This window comes from Eptatretus burgeri, chromosome 7 (assembly GCF_056783735.1).
Source record: "Eptatretus burgeri isolate ZD-2024b chromosome 7, Ebu_testis_v1, whole genome shotgun sequence".
In the NCBI taxonomy this organism is placed as follows: domain Eukaryota; kingdom Metazoa; phylum Chordata; class Myxini; order Myxiniformes; family Myxinidae; genus Eptatretus; species Eptatretus burgeri.
The window spans coordinates 63,083,977-63,103,126 of NC_140967.1; the positions used below are offsets into that span (position 1 = coordinate 63,083,977).

General features: G+C 44.3%; 1 protein-coding gene and 1 long non-coding RNA gene across 2 annotated transcripts in view; one reads left to right on the top strand and one right to left on the bottom strand.

Annotated features, from left to right (window-relative positions):
- On the top strand, positions 1–17,279 carry LOC147023404 (uncharacterized). The gene is made up of 2 exons (XM_085888785.1): positions 1–5,257; positions 14,812–17,279. Exons 1-2 carry the CDS (start codon positions 29–31, stop codon positions 14,962–14,964), a joined length of 5,382 nt encoding a protein of 1,793 aa, XP_085744911.1. The 5' UTR covers positions 1–28; the 3' UTR covers positions 14,965–17,279.
- Positions 15,727–19,150, bottom strand: part of LOC147023405 (uncharacterized) — a 14,024-nt gene continuing 10,600 nt past the window's right edge. Inside the window, exon 3 of the long non-coding RNA XR_015060173.1 lies at positions 15,727–15,865. This is a non-coding gene — a long non-coding RNA (uncharacterized LOC147023405). The remainder of the gene's footprint in view (positions 15,866–19,150) is intronic.

Below are 19,150 nucleotides of genomic sequence, written 5' to 3' on the forward strand. Positions count from 1 at the left end.
AGGACAGACACGGACAGAATATAAAAGCATGGCGTCCCCGAGCAGCATCGCGCCGTGCGCCAGTGTGAGCGACTCGACCGAGGACACGGCGAGCCTGTCATCGAGCTCCTCTGGAGATGAGCGCTTTGTCACGGCATCTGAGGATGAGGACAATGAAGTCAGAGTACTGGGAAAGCGGAGGACTGTCCGCGTGGACGGCCTTCATCACACTCGCAGCATATCGGCCACTGCGACATCACCGTCGGGCCGAGGTCACCCCTCGCATCGGGCTTTCCCACTCCCTGCACCTCACGCTCCCCCAATCGCGCCGCCGGTGAGAAACATTGCCGGGGAGACGTCGAGATGGAAAAGGCGTGAAGCACCGTGGTTTGCTCGGTGGTGGCAAGAATCACCAGGTCCAGAAACGTGTTGGGGTACAACGTGCTCATGCGAACTGGAGAAGGATCCATGCGAAGAGCCTGGTCCCTGGGCAATGGTTTCTGGTCGTCTGCAAGAGCAGCTGCTTATGCGATCTGGAAGAAATGACAATAACACCTTCCCTGCCTTGTCCGTGAGTTGGGAGGGATGTGGATCTCTCAGAAATGCAGTGCCAAGGCACGTCATGTATTCAGAACGACGAGCAAGCGACTGTGATAGCGATTCGGACACACAGTGCGGCCTCTCATTCCCTGAGGTGGCTGACGGGAACGACGACTGGAGTGGTGGAAATAGTGAAAACTGTTGTGAGACATGGCAGGGAGAGTGCGGGAAAAGTGATGGGCATGGAGATGATGAGGAAAGTGAGCTAGACTTAGAAGGGACGGTTAACGATAAGGCTTTCGTCACAGCAGAGCAGGTAGAAGAATGGAGGTTGATGGAAGAGGATGGAGGAGGTGGAGGTGTAGGATGGGGAGAAGGGGTAAGAAAAGAACAGGATGTAGAAGGGATCAAAGTAAAAGAAAAAGAGTCTTGCCCTCCAGTTTTGGATCTTCCTTGCCCAATTCTTGAACAGTCGCTCAAGCAGTTAATGGCTGAGCAGACTATCGAGTCATGGGTTTATCATGACAACGAACCTCAGCAAACAATGTGGAGTTTTTACAAAAAGGAGCAAGAGAGTGAGCACCCAGAGAATGAGACCCTAGCATCAGGGCAAGAAGCTGAGAATGTCAGTGATTTCACAGTCTTAGAGCCAGGTTCTTCACTAATCACAGGACCGACTGATTCCCAACTTGTGTACGATTCAGCAGAGACTGCAGGAAAGACCGAGTCAAGACTAACTTATGGAGAAACAGAAGATAATTTTTCAAGTGCCTTGTCATGTCCTCCCCACCTTTCACAAATCACGAACAATTGCAGCCAGAAAAGTCCAAGATCTTTAAATGACTCATGCTCTGATGATCTTTCAAACCTTGATGATCTAATTTCTTTGAGTCATTGCGGCATTACTGATGAGAAAAAGCACAACCCTTCTGTCCCAGATGATAATCCCAGTTGTCCCATATTTCCTCACCTTGAAGAGGTGCCTCACTCCTTATGCAAAGCCTTAGCTTCTGCTGGATGTTGCTCATCTTCTCTGCCATCACCATATGCAAGAAAGCACATTTTTAGCTCCCTGGATCTGGGCAATATTCCTGCAGATACTGGAGAACGAGACACTGGACATGGTAATCCACCTTCCTCAACAACTGGTCTCTCGTTTCATTCTGCTCATCCAAGCAAAATTCATCCTGCACACCCTCTTCCACTTAATGCAGGTTCATCTGATGGTTCATTCACACCATCGTCTTTACCTGGGCATTGTCCTTTTGCTTCTTATGACCACGGAAGCACCATATGTGCGCTCATGAAATGCTCAGAAGCACTTGCGGCTTCTCTTGCTACACATGGTATGACCTTAGCTGAGACAGAAGTGGATTCTAAATGTGGAAAACAGGGGTCATTGGAGGAGGAGAAGGAGGAGGAGAAAGAGTCTAAAGAGAGTACAGATGTTAGACTTTCATCTTCTCTGATCTCCGAATGGCTTCGAGGCTTAGCCGGAACTGTAGAAGCAGCCAGTACATCACTGGGAACTAATGATAATGCGCTGCCTTCTCGTGGATGTTCATGCACTACTAAAATAACCAGAGACACTAAAACAAATCACAGGACCATCGGTGACCTACCAGCAGTGAAGAGTTTGATGTTGAAAACTAATGATGATACTTCAACCCTTAAAGCAAGTCAGAATTCTACAAATTCAGATTTTAAGTCACATGTTAATGATTTATCTAAAATGATCTGCAATCAATGCAGCTGCTCAACTGACCAAAGGTCATGTCTCACCGTTTGCCCAGGAGAGGTGTTAGTACATCAAGGTCTCCACCTCTTGCTAAGCAAGGAACAATCTAGTAAGAATAGCAGTGAAAATGAATCGTTCTCAGACACAGGAAAAGTAGCAACTGATGCTGGAGAGAGGTGGGATCGTTGCTGCAGTTTGGATGAAGAGTTCTTCTTACAAATGGCTAATGGGATTGTTGATCACTTGCGTCTCAAGTCTGCAGCTGGTGTGGAAGTGTTGCAAGTTCTCCTGGCTCTCCTACGGCACATCTGTGAGCAATGTAATGCTGCAGGGCTGCATCTTGAACCACCAAAAGATGCAATGCAAGACAAAGTGGAAAATCAAGCAGACAATTTTTCTGGACACAAGGGAAGTGTGGACAAAAATCAAGAGGATGTCCCAAAACCCTCAATTTGTTATTGCTTAAACAGGACGGAAATCTGTAGTTCACCTTCCTCTATGTCCTCTTCTTCCTGCTCTTCTCTGTTTTCCTCTGGCTCTGCACTCCAAGCCCCCACTCTACCATTACACAAGCACAGATCTACAATTTGGATGCAGAAAAGGACAGCAAGCCATTCCTCTCGCATCTCCTCTGTCCCCTCAGTCATTTTGAACAACAATGAAGCTGTACATAAGAGCTGTTCTCGCCAGAGTAAGATGCACAGCTCTTGCGGCACCACCGCTTCTGGGGTCTCTCAAGCAAATGTCACTGAAGAGACCATGCCAATCTCCCCTGACCCTCTTTTTCTTTCATGTCATGTGTGTCATAATACAGACTCGCCTGGCACAAAGCATGACTTTGTTACATCTCCTAATGATGAAGATTCTTCTGATGAGGGGTTTCATTCAAATCCAGACAAGAGAATATGGGGCTTGCCAGTAAAAGAACTTAAAGGAACAGGCACGAATGAGACAGGGGAGGGGGTTATTCAATCAATTGAAGATTTGAATGACCCGACCTCCAAAAATTTTGCAAGTCAACTTTCCCAGGATTCAATGTTGATAATCGAAAACGGTGACTTGAAGAAGAATGGTGATGGAATGTTTGTCCATACCTCAGAGCAAGATTGTAAAAATGAACAGTTGTGTTCCAGGTGCCAGAATATAATAGCTCTCTGCTACGAAAACATTGATACGTTACCTGATCAGCAGTCCACCGTATGGAAAGTACAGTATCAGGAATCACTGAATAAGGAACAAGATTGCAGGAAAAAAACAATGGACCCCAAAGTTAGTGATGAACAATTGGAAAGACAACATTCTCATGTTTCAGAATGTTCATGGGAACAAGGAGAGGAAATACCTGAAAACCTAACAGGGGGAAGAAAGACCAGTCAGGTGCTGGTATCTGCTCAGCAGCAAAAGGAACAGGGGCAGCAAACAGAGGAATGGAATAAGCAGAAAGAAGGTCAAGTACAAGAGAAAGAACAGCAAATAGAGCAGCAAGGGGTTCAAATCATGACAGATCTCCAACAAGGTCATCAGTTGGTCCACATTGCCCACCATCCTGGCTTTTTAAATGACAAAATTAATGACATGTTCTTATTGGACAACTGCCCTCTTAGTTCTGGAGGAACAGAGGAAGTCTTGAAACCTATATCTGGAGAAGGAAAACAAAGAAACATGGAACATCAAGAGAATTACGGAGAGGCACATGATAAAAGGGGTTATGCTCGACATTTAGGGGAGAAGGTAATAGAGAATACCGAAGGAAGAGCAGAAGGAATGGTTGTACATCGTGATTATTGTTCAAAAATTTCAGAAGAGTTTGAGCATTTCACTGATTTTAGAAGTTACAGGCATTTTGAACAAATGCATGCACTCACAAACATGCTTCAAATCCACGCAGAGGAGTGGGCACATGTTTGGATCTGGGAAGCAATGACACAAGCAGTGGGAATTATCAGAATGCAAGATAATGATACGGGTGGAGAAAACCAATGGGATGAAATTTTGAAAGAAATAGGAATAATCGAAAGGGTAAAGGTAGTCGGGAAAATTGAGAAAGATGCAGGTACAGGTGAAAATGGAATAAGTGTAGAGAATGAAATAGACATTGATGATGACGTGGTGACACAATGGGGCAACAATACGATAGCGAAGAGTGATCTAATAATCTGTGTTCACAGAAGTGCCGAAAGGGATGAGAAACGGGAGAACAGATCAGGAGTTGGAAAACGTGATGAAAAAAAAAGTGAAATAGAATTGGTTGATAGTGAGGTTGGAGTTGCAGGAAGTGAAAGAAAGACCGGCGGTGAAGAAACAGGAGCAGGAGATGAGATAAAGCAAAAAGGAATGAATGAATTTTCACTTGGAGATGGAATGACTGGAGGAGACAAAAAGTCAGAGAAAGTTTGGAGATGTGTGACGGGAGAAAAAAAGCTGATGTTGCAATTTGAAGAAAACAAAATGGACATTGGAGGAAAGAATGAACATGGAAATAAAGAGGCTAAAGAGTGCAAGTTGGGCATTGGGGAAGAAAGGAAAAACGTTTGGAAAGAAGAGGATGAAAACATGATGAGGATAGGGCAGGACGATAGTGATATTAATGCAGGAAGATGCAAAATAGAAATGAGAGCAACAGATGGAGAAACATTTGGTAGTGAAGAGCAGATTGTGAAGGGGATGAAAAAGATTGATACGAAAGAAAAAGGGGATTACGGTGATGATAATATAGAGCAGCCAGCCAGCGCACGCAGAAGAAAACGCCATAAAAATCGAGCCAGGAAAAGGAAGCATGCAGATGAGCTCTTACAGAATGCTGTTCAAAATGGGAAGAAGTGCGAAGAGATGCAAAGTGAGGTTGAAGGCAAAGGGCACAAAGGGCTGATTCTTTTGAATCTTGATTCGACATTTCAGCCTTCTGATTCACAAATTCATGCTGTGCTGCACTGGGTGTCCTCGTCAAAGTTGGCCCTTGACCCAGAAATCTTGCTCTTGTCACCAGAAGACATAATAAAGGTAAACGGATATGGTTAAGTGTTTTGTCATCGCGAGAATTTGGAGTAAGTGTTACGGATATTCAAAGAACGTAGGTAGTGTTCGTCATTGCTGATATTTAGGGTTGTCTTAGAGTTATTACACTCGCCAAAAGAGAGGGTATTGCATTTGGGTCCCTTTGTTTGTGTTTGTCTGCACAGAATGTACTGATGTTGGTCACAAGCACCACCTAGTGGTGGCCAGTAGTACAAGTTCTCTTTTTTTTTTGCCAATCGAGTACCTCTACAAAGTACAAGCTGAAGTACCTGGCATTGCCTGGGGAAATTCAATGAAATACTTTATGTATTTAAATACTTCATGCATGACAACCACAAAACGTATTACTCGATCACTCCCGGTGAAAACCCCAGGCAATGTATAAGCAACTTACTCACTCGAGGCCTGAACGTGGAGGTGTTACAATAAACTTGTGTAAAGCAATCTTTTCACCATCAGGCGCACGTGTAAACACTCTCGTACTTAAATTTGTGTTGTTGACAACAAATCGCTGCAACCTCAACATACGATCTTGACAATACATATTACTCAATCGCTTCCAAGAAAGAAAAAAAACGCAGGCAGTGTTTATGGACTGCAATCTGAGACAACAAATGATGCTCAGAAAATGGATTTCGCTCCCATCTCTCAATTATACGATTTCTGTATGGTTCCGGATGGCTGACAACGTGCCTGACCTCGTGTAAAAAGTTTAACTCTGAGATCCTGCCAGTTATTATGCCAGTTAGTTCATACAGAGAGGTCAAAGGTCATGTTGAGCTAAAAAGTGCCATTTTGAGCCCTGATATCAACTTCTTGGTGAGTATTTTCCCATTGAAATCTATTTGGGGCTCAGTATTCTGGACAATCGTGGACCTTCTTGGGTACTACGAGCAAACCGATTTTAAAGGCTTTGAGCGGTACATCGAGTGCTTGATTCGTGAAATTGTGAAATTGATACTTTTGTGGAAAATATTGTAACGCACTGTAGGTTTCGATAACTTTGAGCTTAAATATCTCCAACAGGATCTGAGATAAACTTTCCAAAATCGGTGATTCATTAGTGTGCACACAAAACTACTTGAGAAAAAAGTTTGATGGCCACAGCAGCAGATGGGCACCAACCAAAATAGTTCAGGAACTTATGGGACCAGGTTGTTAGCTGGAGGGGGGAGGGAGCAAGGTGGCATCTTTGGTGGGAAGCCTGTGTCATATGCTCTGATGAAATGTGCCCCTGTGACAGGACATTATCCTACTATTGGACATTGAACCAGTATTAATATGGCATCTCATGATCATATTTTCATATTTTATTTGGCAAACAAATTCCATTTTCCATCAGACTCATCACACTTTACGATGCCGAATGAAACCAATCATTTCATATGGAGTAACACTGGGACACATATTCATTATTATTGACTGTATATTATATTATATCAATAAATAGTATTTAGTATGCAGTAACACAAATTAATGCAACAAAATACCGGCATTTTCGCTTATTCATTGATGTCATCAGTCCCATCGTCATCAACATCGACACCCCCACCACTTCACAGGCACTGTTCTTGGACAGTGGCGGTATATTTTTTATAACTCTGACATTCACAAAATTCTTTACAAGACAAACCCGACCCGACATGAGCAGAGCCCTCCTTCATAATGAATTTTCACACAGTTACAATTAACATTCTCTTTGAGGACACACTCTACGGCTGGATCCATTGTCATCCATGTGATTGTTCATTGTTTGATACTGTCCATTCTTGTCCACCGGGGGAATGGGGAATTTATCATTTATCATATCAGGGGACGACCTTTAGAAGCCAAGTAAACAATATCTTAGCAGATTGATGTGTATGTGACTTTGGTGTCATCGTCTATCTCCACAAAATGTCATCAGTCCCATCGTCATCATCATCTATCTCCACAAAGTGTGTCATAAGGTCATCTGGCGGTCTAACACTCCAGGCAAGGAGGTTATACATTTCAATAGGGATGGTATCTTCAACAGATGCAAGCAGAAGATCTGCGGCAATTGGTGGCATTGGACAGTCCAGAGCAGGTGTTCTTTGCAAGGTGTTTTTTTTATGACGAGCACTGCTTGGTAGATGTGCAAAGTTTCATCAATCTTCGGTGCTGAAGCGACTGAATACTGATTTGATTCAGTCTCGATGACTGGGACGTCACTGTGTAGGTTTCTGTCAGCTTCGGACGATGAACCATCCGCCAGCCCTGTGGAAGAATTGTCCTTGAAGTGGTCAAAAACAGTTCTGGTTGAGAGCGCGTCAACGAATACAAACTGACATCAGCAGCGCATGTTTGGTTGATGGAACGTAAGTTGTGGGTAGTCCTGTCGTAGCATTCACTTCAGTTTATCTGATGACAACCCCAGTTGTCCAATATTTCCTCACCTTACAGAGATGCCTCACTCCTTATGCAAAGCCTTGGCTTCTGCTGGATGTTGCTCATCTTCTCTGTCATCCCCATATGCAAGAAAGCACATTTTTAGCTCCCTGGATCTGCTCAACATTCCTGCAGACATTGGAGAACGAGATACTGGACATGGTAATCCACCTTCCTCAACAACTGGTCTCATTCTGCTCATCCAAGCAAAATTCATCCTGCACACCCTCTTCCAGTTAATACAGATTCATCTGATGGTTCAATCACACCATCGTCTTTACCTGGGCATTGTCCTTTTGCTTCTTATGGACCATGGAAGCACCGTATATGCACTCACACAATGCTCAGAAGCACTTGCGGATTCTCTTGGTACACATGATATGACCTTAGCTGAGACAGAATTGGATTCTAAATGTAGAAAACAGGGATCATTCGAGGAGTCCAAAGAGAGTTCAGATGTTAGACTTTCATCTTATTTGATCTCCCAATGACTTCAAGATTTAGCTGGAACGGAACATATCTCTGACCTACAAATTTGACAAATCCCACTTTTCAATGCATGTTCATCTTCCATCAATCGTTCTTTTTTTCCAACTTCAGTGCAAATCTACCTCTTCCTAATCCCTCCACTGCTATACCCCCTCCTTACTCCTCCCATATTGCCCCCCCCCATACTAAATCCTCTCTGAGCACCTCTCTACTGCCCTCTGCTTTGCTAACAGCTCCTCCTCTGGTATCCCAAACTGTATGGTTTTCAAACATCCGTGAGCTCCGTTCCAACCTAACAAATATCTCACACTCTCATTCAGTACACTCCTCAATATCTCAAACATGCTCTCTCTTTACTCTCATCACACCTCCCCCTCTTCCCACCCCCTCAAATCTTGTTCCTCCCCCCCCCCCACAACCACTCACATCTTTACCATACCATGACCCAGTCTCATCCTTCCCCTCTCCCCACTCATCCCTTCTCCATCCTCCCCTATGGCCATCCCTGCTCTCATCATCTCCCCTCCCTTTCAAAGCTTGCCTCTCACCCCTCCCTCTCAAATCAGCTTCCTCCTCCCTCTTCAAAGCAAATTTCACACTTTTCTTAAAAATTCCCCCACACCTTTCTCCCTCAATTCTCCCCCCTCATCCCTCCCCTTCAAATCTCCCCTCACCCCTCCTCTTCAAATCTCCCCCCGCACTCCCCCTTCTCAAAGTTCCTTCCCCCTCCTCACATTCACAAAGCTGCCTACTTCCCCCACCCTCTCTCTTCCAACTCATTCCTCCACCTCCTACAAGCTCCTACTTCCCTCTGTCACCTCTCTTATTACTCCTCACTGTGCCTTATCCCATCACCACCTTCGCCTGTGTCCTCCCCATCTGGCCCACTCACCTAACTCTTCTGCAATCTCCTACACACTGTCAACAACTCTCCCTACCTCCACCTCTCCCTCCTCTCTCCCCTCATCCAACTCCCCCCCTCTCATCCCTGCACCCAAAACCTCCTCCCTCCATCTTCCTTAACAGTGTGGACCTCAAGCATCTGGGGCCTTCGCTCCAACCTGATTGATCTCTCCATACAGGTTGCTACTGACAAACCAGACATAATCTGCTTAACAGAAACTTTCCTCCTTCAAGACGTCTCTGACTCCCTAGTATCTCTCCTTGGTTACTCCCTCCTCCAGTATGACAGACCTGAGCCTCGTCCAGGCGGCGGAGTTGCTCTCTTCATCAAAGACTCCATTCCTCACTCACCATGCACTGCCCTCTCTCCCCCACACCCTCAGGAATACCTCTGGCTACGGCTTCCTCCCCATTCCCACCTCATGTTTATGTGTGTGTTGTACCGTCCACCAAACATTGATGACTCCATTTACATCTCACTCGCCAAAAACATGGACCAACTTCTATCCACTCATCCAAACTCTCTTCCTCATATGTGGTGACTTCAATTGTTATCATGCCAGTTGGCTGGGTGTGGGTACCCCTCTCACCTGTCATGGCACTTCAGCAAAGAACTTCTGCAACTCATTGGGATGATACAATCTGTCAACTTCCCGACCCGGATCTCAGCCAGCTCCACTCCATCTCTTCTGAATTTCCAACCATCCATTGCGATCATACTCTGTGCATAGCATTGGTGCTGCCTAAGCAGTTTCCTTGGCTATTGGGCACAATCCTGGACAGGTCGCCACTCCGACGCAGGATACCAGCAAGCTGGCACTCGTTTTGCCAACCTCAGAAGGATGACAGGCAGAGTCAACCCCACCTGGTATTAATTAAACAGCCGAGGAGGATTTGAACTCAGGATCCTCAGATCCCAAGCCCACCACTCCAACCATAAAGGTCTGGATTTGATTTTGACCAATTTCCCTGCGAATTTCTGCTGTTCTGCTTCTGTCCCAATCGGTTCATCCGACTACATGCTTGTCAAAGTAGACATCTCTCTGGCCATGATGAGAGAACCACCTCAGCGCCGACGAGTGTGACATTTCAATCAGGCTGACTGGCAGGGACTTCAAGCAGCCATCAAACTTCCAGACTGGTCTACCATTTGTACTCTCTCTGACATCAACTCATCCTGGGAATTTTTTCAAAGAAATTTGCTTTCTCTCATGTACAGATTTATCCCATCTCGTCTTCAATTGTCCTACCCTTCCTCCCGTCATTGGTACACTGAAACTTGTGGCGAGGCAGTAGTCCTGAAGCAACTTGCCTTCGCCTCATGGAAGGCAAATCCAACTGAAGGCAATCTCAGTTCCGTCCACAAAGCTCGGAAGAAGTGTGTGCCTCCCCTCATGATAGCCAGAAAACAACATATTTCAAATCTCAAGTCTGAACTCTCAAACCTGTCTCCCTCTTCCAGATCCTGGCAGCATCTGGTTAAGTCCATTTCTGGTGTATGTTCCCCACCCATCCCCTCCCTTACATCAAATTGCTGCACAGCTGACACTGCACATGAAAAGGCAGAATGCCTAAAGTCTGTGTTTGCTTCTAAATCTTTTGTCCCAACCCCATCACTTTCTGTACCCACCTTACCCAGTTGCACCCAGCTGTCCCTGGACTCTGCGTCCTTTTCTCCTGACAAGGTGGAGAGCTTGCTGTCAAACATCCACTCAGATTCTGCAACCGGTCGAGAAGGCATCTGCCCACATATCCTAAAAAACCTGCTGTGCTGCTCCCCTCTCTCCGTTATAGTCACCCTCTCATTTTCTCTTGGTCATCTGCCATCTGCTTGGAAATCAGCAAACATCACCACTCTGCATAAAAAATGTGCAAAAACAGATCCCTGCAACTACAGACCAATCAGCCTTCTCCCAATCATCATCAAGGTCATGGAATCCATCATTACTTCCGACATTAAATCCTTCCTCTTCTCCAATGGCTTAATTTCCCATCATCAATTTGGATTCAGACCAGATCACTCTCCCCTGGATATGCTGCTTCTGCTTTCCTAAAAACGGATGGAGGTCCTCAATGCCAGACATGAGATCAAAGCCATCTCCCGAGACATATCGTGAGCTTTCAATACGGTCTGGCATCCAGCACTGCTCACCAAACTCTCTTCTTGTGGTATCCAAGACAATCTCCACGCATGACTCATGAAATTCCTCTCCTGTCGCAGTCAACACATGGCTCTTAATGGCTCTCTCTCATCTCCTCTTCCTGTCCAGGCTGGAGTTCCTCAAGGCAATGTGCTGGACCGTGTGCTTTTTCTGGTTTTTATCAATGATCTCACCGACTCTCTGGAAAGTCCACTTTATCTCTTTGCTGATGACTCCACCCTCTGCCATGCCATCTCTCATCCCTCGGATTAGCAGGCAGCAGCCTCTTCACTCTCTGCAGACCTGGATAAAATCACAAGCTCGTCAAACACTTGGAACATGTCTTTCAAGCCTGACAAATCTCACTCTCACAATGTCTCTCCAAAAGGACCATCCGGAACCCCCCACCCTCATCTACTTTCTCAACTGATCTGTTCTGTTTCCGAGCTCTTCCACGTGCCCAGACCAGGTATAATAAAAAGTAGCCACATGTGGAGTTGATCTTGGATGCCATAGGCAGAGTTTGGATAGTAAGGCATGATGCCAGACTGTATCGAAAGCATGAAAATTGTCCAGAGAGACGGCCCTGATCTCATGTCTGATGTTGAGGGTCCAAGGTAAGTGGAGGCAGCATGTCCAAGGTGGAGTGACCTGGTCTAAAACCAAATTGGTGATATGAGATGAGATTGTTGGAGAAAAAGAAGGATTTTATATCAACTGTGATGATGGATTCCACAACTTTGCTGATGATTGGAAGTAAGCTAAAAGGTCTGTAGGTGGGGTGGGGGATCTATTTTTTGAACTTTTTTATGCAGTGCAGTGATGCTGGTGGATTCCCAAGCAGATGGAAGATGATCTGGCACAAATGAGAGGGTGAACGGGACAGAGAAAGTACGTGCAAGAACAGCAGTGCAGGTTTTTAGTACACGTGAGCTGATGCCGTCCCATCCAATAGCAGAGTCAGAGTCGAGGGTTGAAAAATACCCTTATCCACCTTCTCAGGTGCAAAAGACACAGAGTCAAGGAGCAGTTGGGTACAACAGTGAAGGATAGCTATCAAGAGTGAGAGGTTGGGGACAAGATTTGGAAGCAAACAGAATTGAGGAATTCAGCCTTCTCACGAGCAGTCGGTTGTGGTGTCATTTGAAGAGAGGGAAGGGATTGAAGGGGAGCATACTCCAGAGACAGACTTAACAAGGTTCCACCAGGTTTTAGAAGAGGGAGACAAGTTTAAAAGTTCATTCTTGAGGTTGGACAGATGTTGTTTCTGACTCTACTGAGAGTGGAAACGCATGTGTTGTGGACGTTTTGGAATGCACCGATTGCCTTCGGTCGGATTTGCCTTCCAAGAAGTGATGGCAAGTTGTTTCAGAGCAAATGCCTCGCCACAGAATTCAGTGCACCATCTGTGGGAAGAAGAGTAGGATAATTGAAGATGGCATGGGACGAATTTGTGCATGAGATTGAGGATGGTTGTCTGTGGAAGAATTCCCAGGTTGAGTTAACATCAGGAGCAGTAGATATGGGAGACCAGTCCTGAAGAGAGATGTCTGGTTGCAGTCCCTACCAATCTGCTTGAGTAAAATTCCAGACTTGCTGGTGTTGAGGCAGCTCTCTGAGAATATCTAGAGAGATGTTGACTTTCACCAGCACATTATCAGATTAACCAATTGGAGCAGAGGAAGAGCAGGAGACATTTGCAGGAAAGTTAGTCACCACCAAGTCCAGAAGGGAGGATTTGCCATTGGGAGAAGGTTTACAGATTCACGTTAGAAGGTTTACAGATTGAGTCAGTCCCATGGAGTCGTAGAAGTCCCTTGCTGAAGTGAGGTGTGAACACCCAGCCAAGTTGCATAGTGACAACTGAAATCACCTCATATGAGGAAGAGAGAGTTGGGATGAGTGGTTAAAAGTTTGTCCATGTTGTCTGAGAGAGAGATGTAGATTGAGTCGTCATTGTTAGGAGGATGGTACACCATGCAGATGAACAAGAGGTGGGAGCAGAGGGTAAATCGTAACCAGAGGTACTCCTGGGGGGTGAGAGGTGTAAGGTCAGTACAAGGGCAATGAGAAATTGAGTTATTGATGTCAAGTCTAACTCCGCCAATGGGGTGTGGTTCAGTCCTATCAAATCAGAGGAGACAGTAACCGGGGAGATACACGAAGCTAAGGAGTCGGGGACGTCCTCTGGGAGGAAGGATTCTGTTAAACAGATGATATCTGGTTTATTGGCAGCGGCCTGGATCGAGAGATTTGTCAGGTTAGAGTGGGGACCTCAGATGTTTGAGGTCCACACAGTTAGAGGTGGGGGGAGGAGTCATTGGGATATTGCAGGATGGGTGAGGGCGAGGCTTTGTGGGAGCAAGGTTAGGCTTTGGTGGGATGGGTTGGAGGGGGGGGGGTTGACAATATGAAAAAACTAGCTTAAAACAACACATTGACAAATGACACAACATAAAATATGAAAAATCCAGTTATGAAAACTCAGCTTTGGTGAGGTGGAACCGAGCAGCTCTAATTTCACCATCCACGCGCAAAGAACCCAAACCGGAAGCCAAGAATAAAAATAATTTTCTAAATGGTGGTTTAGACCTCCAAATGATTGATGCAACTCTGTGGTACCATAAAAAATTTGGGGGCATGAATTGTAGAAACAAACCCTACACCAGCTATGTCGACTTTAATATCGAAGAGATTCATCATTCATTCTCCGATGTAACATTATCTATATATTCTGACACCGCAGGTGTTTTGTGATGCGCTGTATTAGGAAATTGGAACAAAATTTTCTAACTTAACCATAAAAAGTGAAGAATGCACAGATTTTGTGCCATATCTCTTGTCCATAGAAAATTGCGCTTCAAGATAACATTTGCAGAATTTCTCTCAGGCCGAGACCTTCGCACTTCAGACCACAGGTTTGACTCGCATGCCAATGCATCATGCTTGGTTATATTTTGAGCTGCAGAGTTGAGCTCATGGTCTGAGGTGCACTGCCATAAGTTGATTTTAATACCTTGGATGTGGATCATGTCCAAGTTATCCATGCCAGTTCCTGAGGGTGTTTGACCAGACTCGGTGGTGTAATGGTTAGAGCATCCGCTTTGAGTTTGGGAGGTCAGCAGTTCGAGCCACGGCTGAGCCACACCGAAAATTTTAAAAATGGTACGTGCTGCTTCCTTGCTCGACGCTGAGCATTTGAAAGGATCGAGCATGGACAAAGCATATGTTGACAAAAACAGCACAGGTTTTGATGGACCTAATGACCATCACCTGTGATGAAGTTGCTTGTAAGAGAACTTGTATTATTAATATTATAGCAATGATTGGACAGGTTATCCTTTGCTCCATATTAAGCATCATCATATTTTCATGACATACATGGATATGGTAATATTATTGGCGACCTATTAGCCTTGCATGTTTCCGAGTATGCTATTGCAATGGTGTTGTGGGTCAGAGTGAGCGGGTCCTTACTGGTTTTCAGATGTACTGTATTCTATATACCCTGACCATGGGGGCTGTGCATTGTTACATGCTCTGTCCTATTTTCTCTTTGTGACCTCCTGGTATACCCTTTGTTTTTCTGTTGTTTAGTTTTCTGATGTGCATAAGATTGCACACAACGCAGAATGGTGTGTCGGAGATCTGTGCCGCCTGTTGGATTCCTATCTCCATGCAAGAGGAAATGGATTTCCTGGAGAGCAGCCCGGCATTTTCGACTGGATTCTCAGAAATCACTTGGAATAGTTATCATCACAGTGAGGGCTTTTGTTAGAATTGCCAGAATATAGAGGACGAGGAATAAAAAATAAACTGTCCGGCGAAAGCTTATATCTATTTTACTATTAATTACTTTCAAACATCTCATATTGTGTTTCCTTTTCCTTCTCCAATCTTCAGTGAAGCTTGACATGAACGATGTTACACAAATTTATTCATCATTATTCATGTTGTTTCTGACACAGCATACTTGTCCTGGGTTGTACACACAGATTTATTTATATCCAGTCCATAATAAAACTGATAATCCTTTATTGTTACAGAGGGGAGTGCTGCATCTCGCATCAATACCTTATTCGAAAGGCACATCGAGTTTGAGATTCCACCTGGATTTGCTGCTCGGCTTCAGATAATGCATGGTGTCTTTTACAAGAGTAAATTGATATTTGCACGCGAGTCCAAGCTAAATTACAAATTCCCTGTACCATTTCATTGAACCGGAACCATGAGGTCGACTTGTGATTACACTTATCAAAAAGAAAACGTTTATCTTACACAAGGAATCCTCCACTCATTGGTTCTTCTTCTCCTGCTTGGTGAACTCCTTACTCAGTGTGTTCTTGCCAGGTCTCAATCCTGCAATACACCATCACCTCAGATCATCATCCATCTCCACCCGTGATCTCTTTATATCCGCATTAACTCCCTCCCATTTACATCTCTCCATTTATACTCGTGATCTTGTCTATCCTCATTCACCCCCACATTACCTCTTCCTATCTATTTGCAGGTCACTATGTTTCCTTCCTCCTTCACTCCTCCTCCCGTTAGTTTATCCTCTTCTTGCATCTGTGTGTTGTCACACTGCCACACTGTCAGTGTGTTGCCTTCCACCCTCTGTCACTTTGCTTGTCCCTGAGCCTCGATGCTGCATACACAAATAGGAGAAGGGATATGCAGAAAAAAGGCAACTGTGTCCACTTAGCTTATCCCATTACCAGAATTTTGCACCAGGGCAAGTCACTTAAAAGACCCAGAAATAAGACACGTATTTATGGATACAAATATATCAGACTGACCCTACTCTTGATCCTATCCTACTCCATCCAACATGCTCCATATGTGTCCATTCCATTCCATTCCCTCCTTTCCACTCCTTTCTCCTGGACTTTTCCCTACTCTCCTCACTCTTGCCTCAGCCCCTACTCTCACACACCCCTCTCTCTCTTCCCCCTCCTCATCCTCATCACCCTCCCACAGCTTAGTTTTTATTTTATTTTTTAATTTTTTAACTGCATTTTGAAAACATGGTGTCTGGTAATTTTGTGAAGTTCTTCAATTACCGGTGATATAAAATTCCTCGGGTGCTTTTATTCACTATTGATATGAATTTCCATCCAAATTGATGAAAAATTTCCGATACAAAGTTAAAAAAACTGTGATCTGCATTACATTTTTTTTTAGCCAACAATGCTTAGCAGGAAATAGTAATAAATTTTGTGTGTACGGTGGAGGTTACAGGTGCAGGACTGCTATGCATGGCCGAGGATTCCAACGTACAATTGCACTGCATCAAGCATATGAGACCGCTATGTATGGCCAAAGTTCTCTATATGGCTGCTGACCCTGATTGGAAATCCTAATGCATTGTAGTTCCTCAAGCTCGATCTACAGTACCAGAGTGGTCAAGCACATAAAGATAGCACAATCATTCAAGAGATGTTAGTGGTGAAGCGTATGTCAATTTCAAGAAAGATTATTAAAAAAAACAATAGTGGGGCGATAATGATGATGTTAACAATATAGTAACGATGACGAGAGAACATATTTGTATTGATTGAAAATATTATATTTATAGTCACATTTTCAGTGCTGTTTTCTGCATCAACAGATTCAGACTGTAAATATTGTTTGTGCCAAATGACACCCAATTTGATTGTGATTATTTTTATAATATAAATTATAGTTCCCTGAACCCCCTAAAAGCACAAAAGGTTGAGAAGGTAGAGAATACAACTTCTGAGATTGCACAGGAGAGGAAGGTTTGGTGTTATTGACTCATCGGGTGTCAATGTCTATGAAGGTGTTCTAACGCAGCATTGAAACCTGTGCTCTCTGCAAACGATGTCCGTAATGTGTGCATACTGTGTGTACATGTTTGTTTTGTTTCCAAGCACGTTCAGCACTAGAATGCAAAGCTGTGATTGTAAAATAGTTCATGAACAAGCGAATTAAAATGCATGTGCAGCAGTCAATTTTTCTTGTTCTCTCCCTTGTCCCACAACCTCCGGTGCATTGTTGACGATTGATTTGTTTGTTGTATAAAGCATCGATTTACTCCACAGTCCGGCTAATGTTGTACTTGCTATACAATGAGCTCATTGTAATACAATGGTTTACACTGGTGGAAAAGCTGTATTAAAAAAAAAAGATAGAAGTTTGACAAAACAGCAACATGGTGGAGAGACTCGGGACAAACAGCCAAAAAGGTGTGTGTGTGTGTGTGTGTGTGTGTGTTTTTACACTGACTCGGTTCTGCTCACCGGGCACTTTTAATCTGCCGTTGCTGGCGCGAAATCTGTGATTCAAATGTCTTTTAAGCATAATTTTCAGCATTTAGATGAAAGAGTGGGAATTTCAAGATGGTCAACCACAATTGTTCCATTCCCGATTGCAAATCAGACTCACGACAACATAGGAATACAATACGAGAAATATCCTTGAGAGTTGACGGGTTCATACCATTTACTGTTCGTACCATACATTCTCACGTAAGCAGTGGATGTAATACACAGTGCATACTTTGTGTACATGTTTGTTTTGTTTCCAAGCACGTTCAGCACGTTCAAAAACACACGGTTCAACTTTTACCAGCAGATGCAAAAATTCTCGTGGTCCTGGAATCGATCAAACAATATATTTATAACAACTGTAGCACACGTCCCTCCACTTAATTTCCACCAACCCACTTGGTCGCGAGTTTGTACTTTGAGCAGGTGCCTGTTGGGTGAGCTGAGAAAGTTTTCCAAGTCGTTTTTATTTTGTGCACAGGCATAGCCCTTTCTCTCAGGTACCTTTCCAAGTTTCTTTCCGTAGCTTCGTGAGCCATTCCAAGTAACAATCATTCTCCCGGAAACAATAAATTTTATTTCGTCCCAAAATCCTCAGCTTCCTGGGGTCTCTGCGCATATGCACCGAGCATTTTAGGGCTGATTATGTAATTTTGAAAGTGCTGTATTGTGACAAATTTGGCTGCTTTATGCAAACACTTTGACCTTAAAAGGAAATTGGGTCAAACCAGCTCGAACAGTGTAATGATATATAGTCGTGATATCCTGCTATTTGTAGTCCGAGTTTCATGCAAACAACCTTGAATAGTTTTGCAATTGTGCTTGTATATAGCACCATCTAGAATAATGCTAAATTTACGAGGGTGGTTTAGTTACGAGACTGAGGTCTTAACACCATCTGGATAATCATGTAGCTTAGACATTTTGTGCTTGTTTTAAGGAAACTATGGACAGGGATAAGTAGTCCTCCATTTGTGTGCTCCTGGGAGGTGGTGTTGAGTAGTAGCTACAGAGGATAAAGTGTGTGTAATCGTGTTCTCCCATGTGCAGAATCAGGTAAGGCATGGTAAGTGACAATGGGCTTGGATTATGTTGAGCACATGGGCCTGCAGAAATAGCAATTCTTGGACTCGGGTCTTCTCGTGGAGGAGGGGCAGAATTTGAGCAAGGATTGGCAAACAGCCCCACACCGGGTGCCTTGGCAGGATTTACTGGCGAAGCACTGCCACAGGTATTGTGAACACTGATTGGCAAGGAGATGGTTTGTGAACACTGATTGGCAAGGGGATGGTTCATGGTGGCATGTAAGAGACAAAGCGTGAGAGGGTGTGATTGGGGAAGTGGGCAACACCTTGTCATGCAGTTTGAGCCAGGAAATAAAGATTGCTCCATGTGGTTGAACCTTGACAAAGTGTCAAAGCATCTTCTTTATTGAGAGAAGCAAGACTACTACATGGTGGCAGAAGTGGTAGAAGCAATCTCTCCGCACAAGCAAGTTAGATATTCCCATAGAGCAGATAGGAATGTATAGGGCAGCATGGTCTGTGTGCAAGTAGTTCACCATCTTGATGTATAAGTAAGGAAATGTTAACTTAACAATTGTCTTGTTTGCATGTGTACAGTACAGGGGTTGGTGCGTGTTA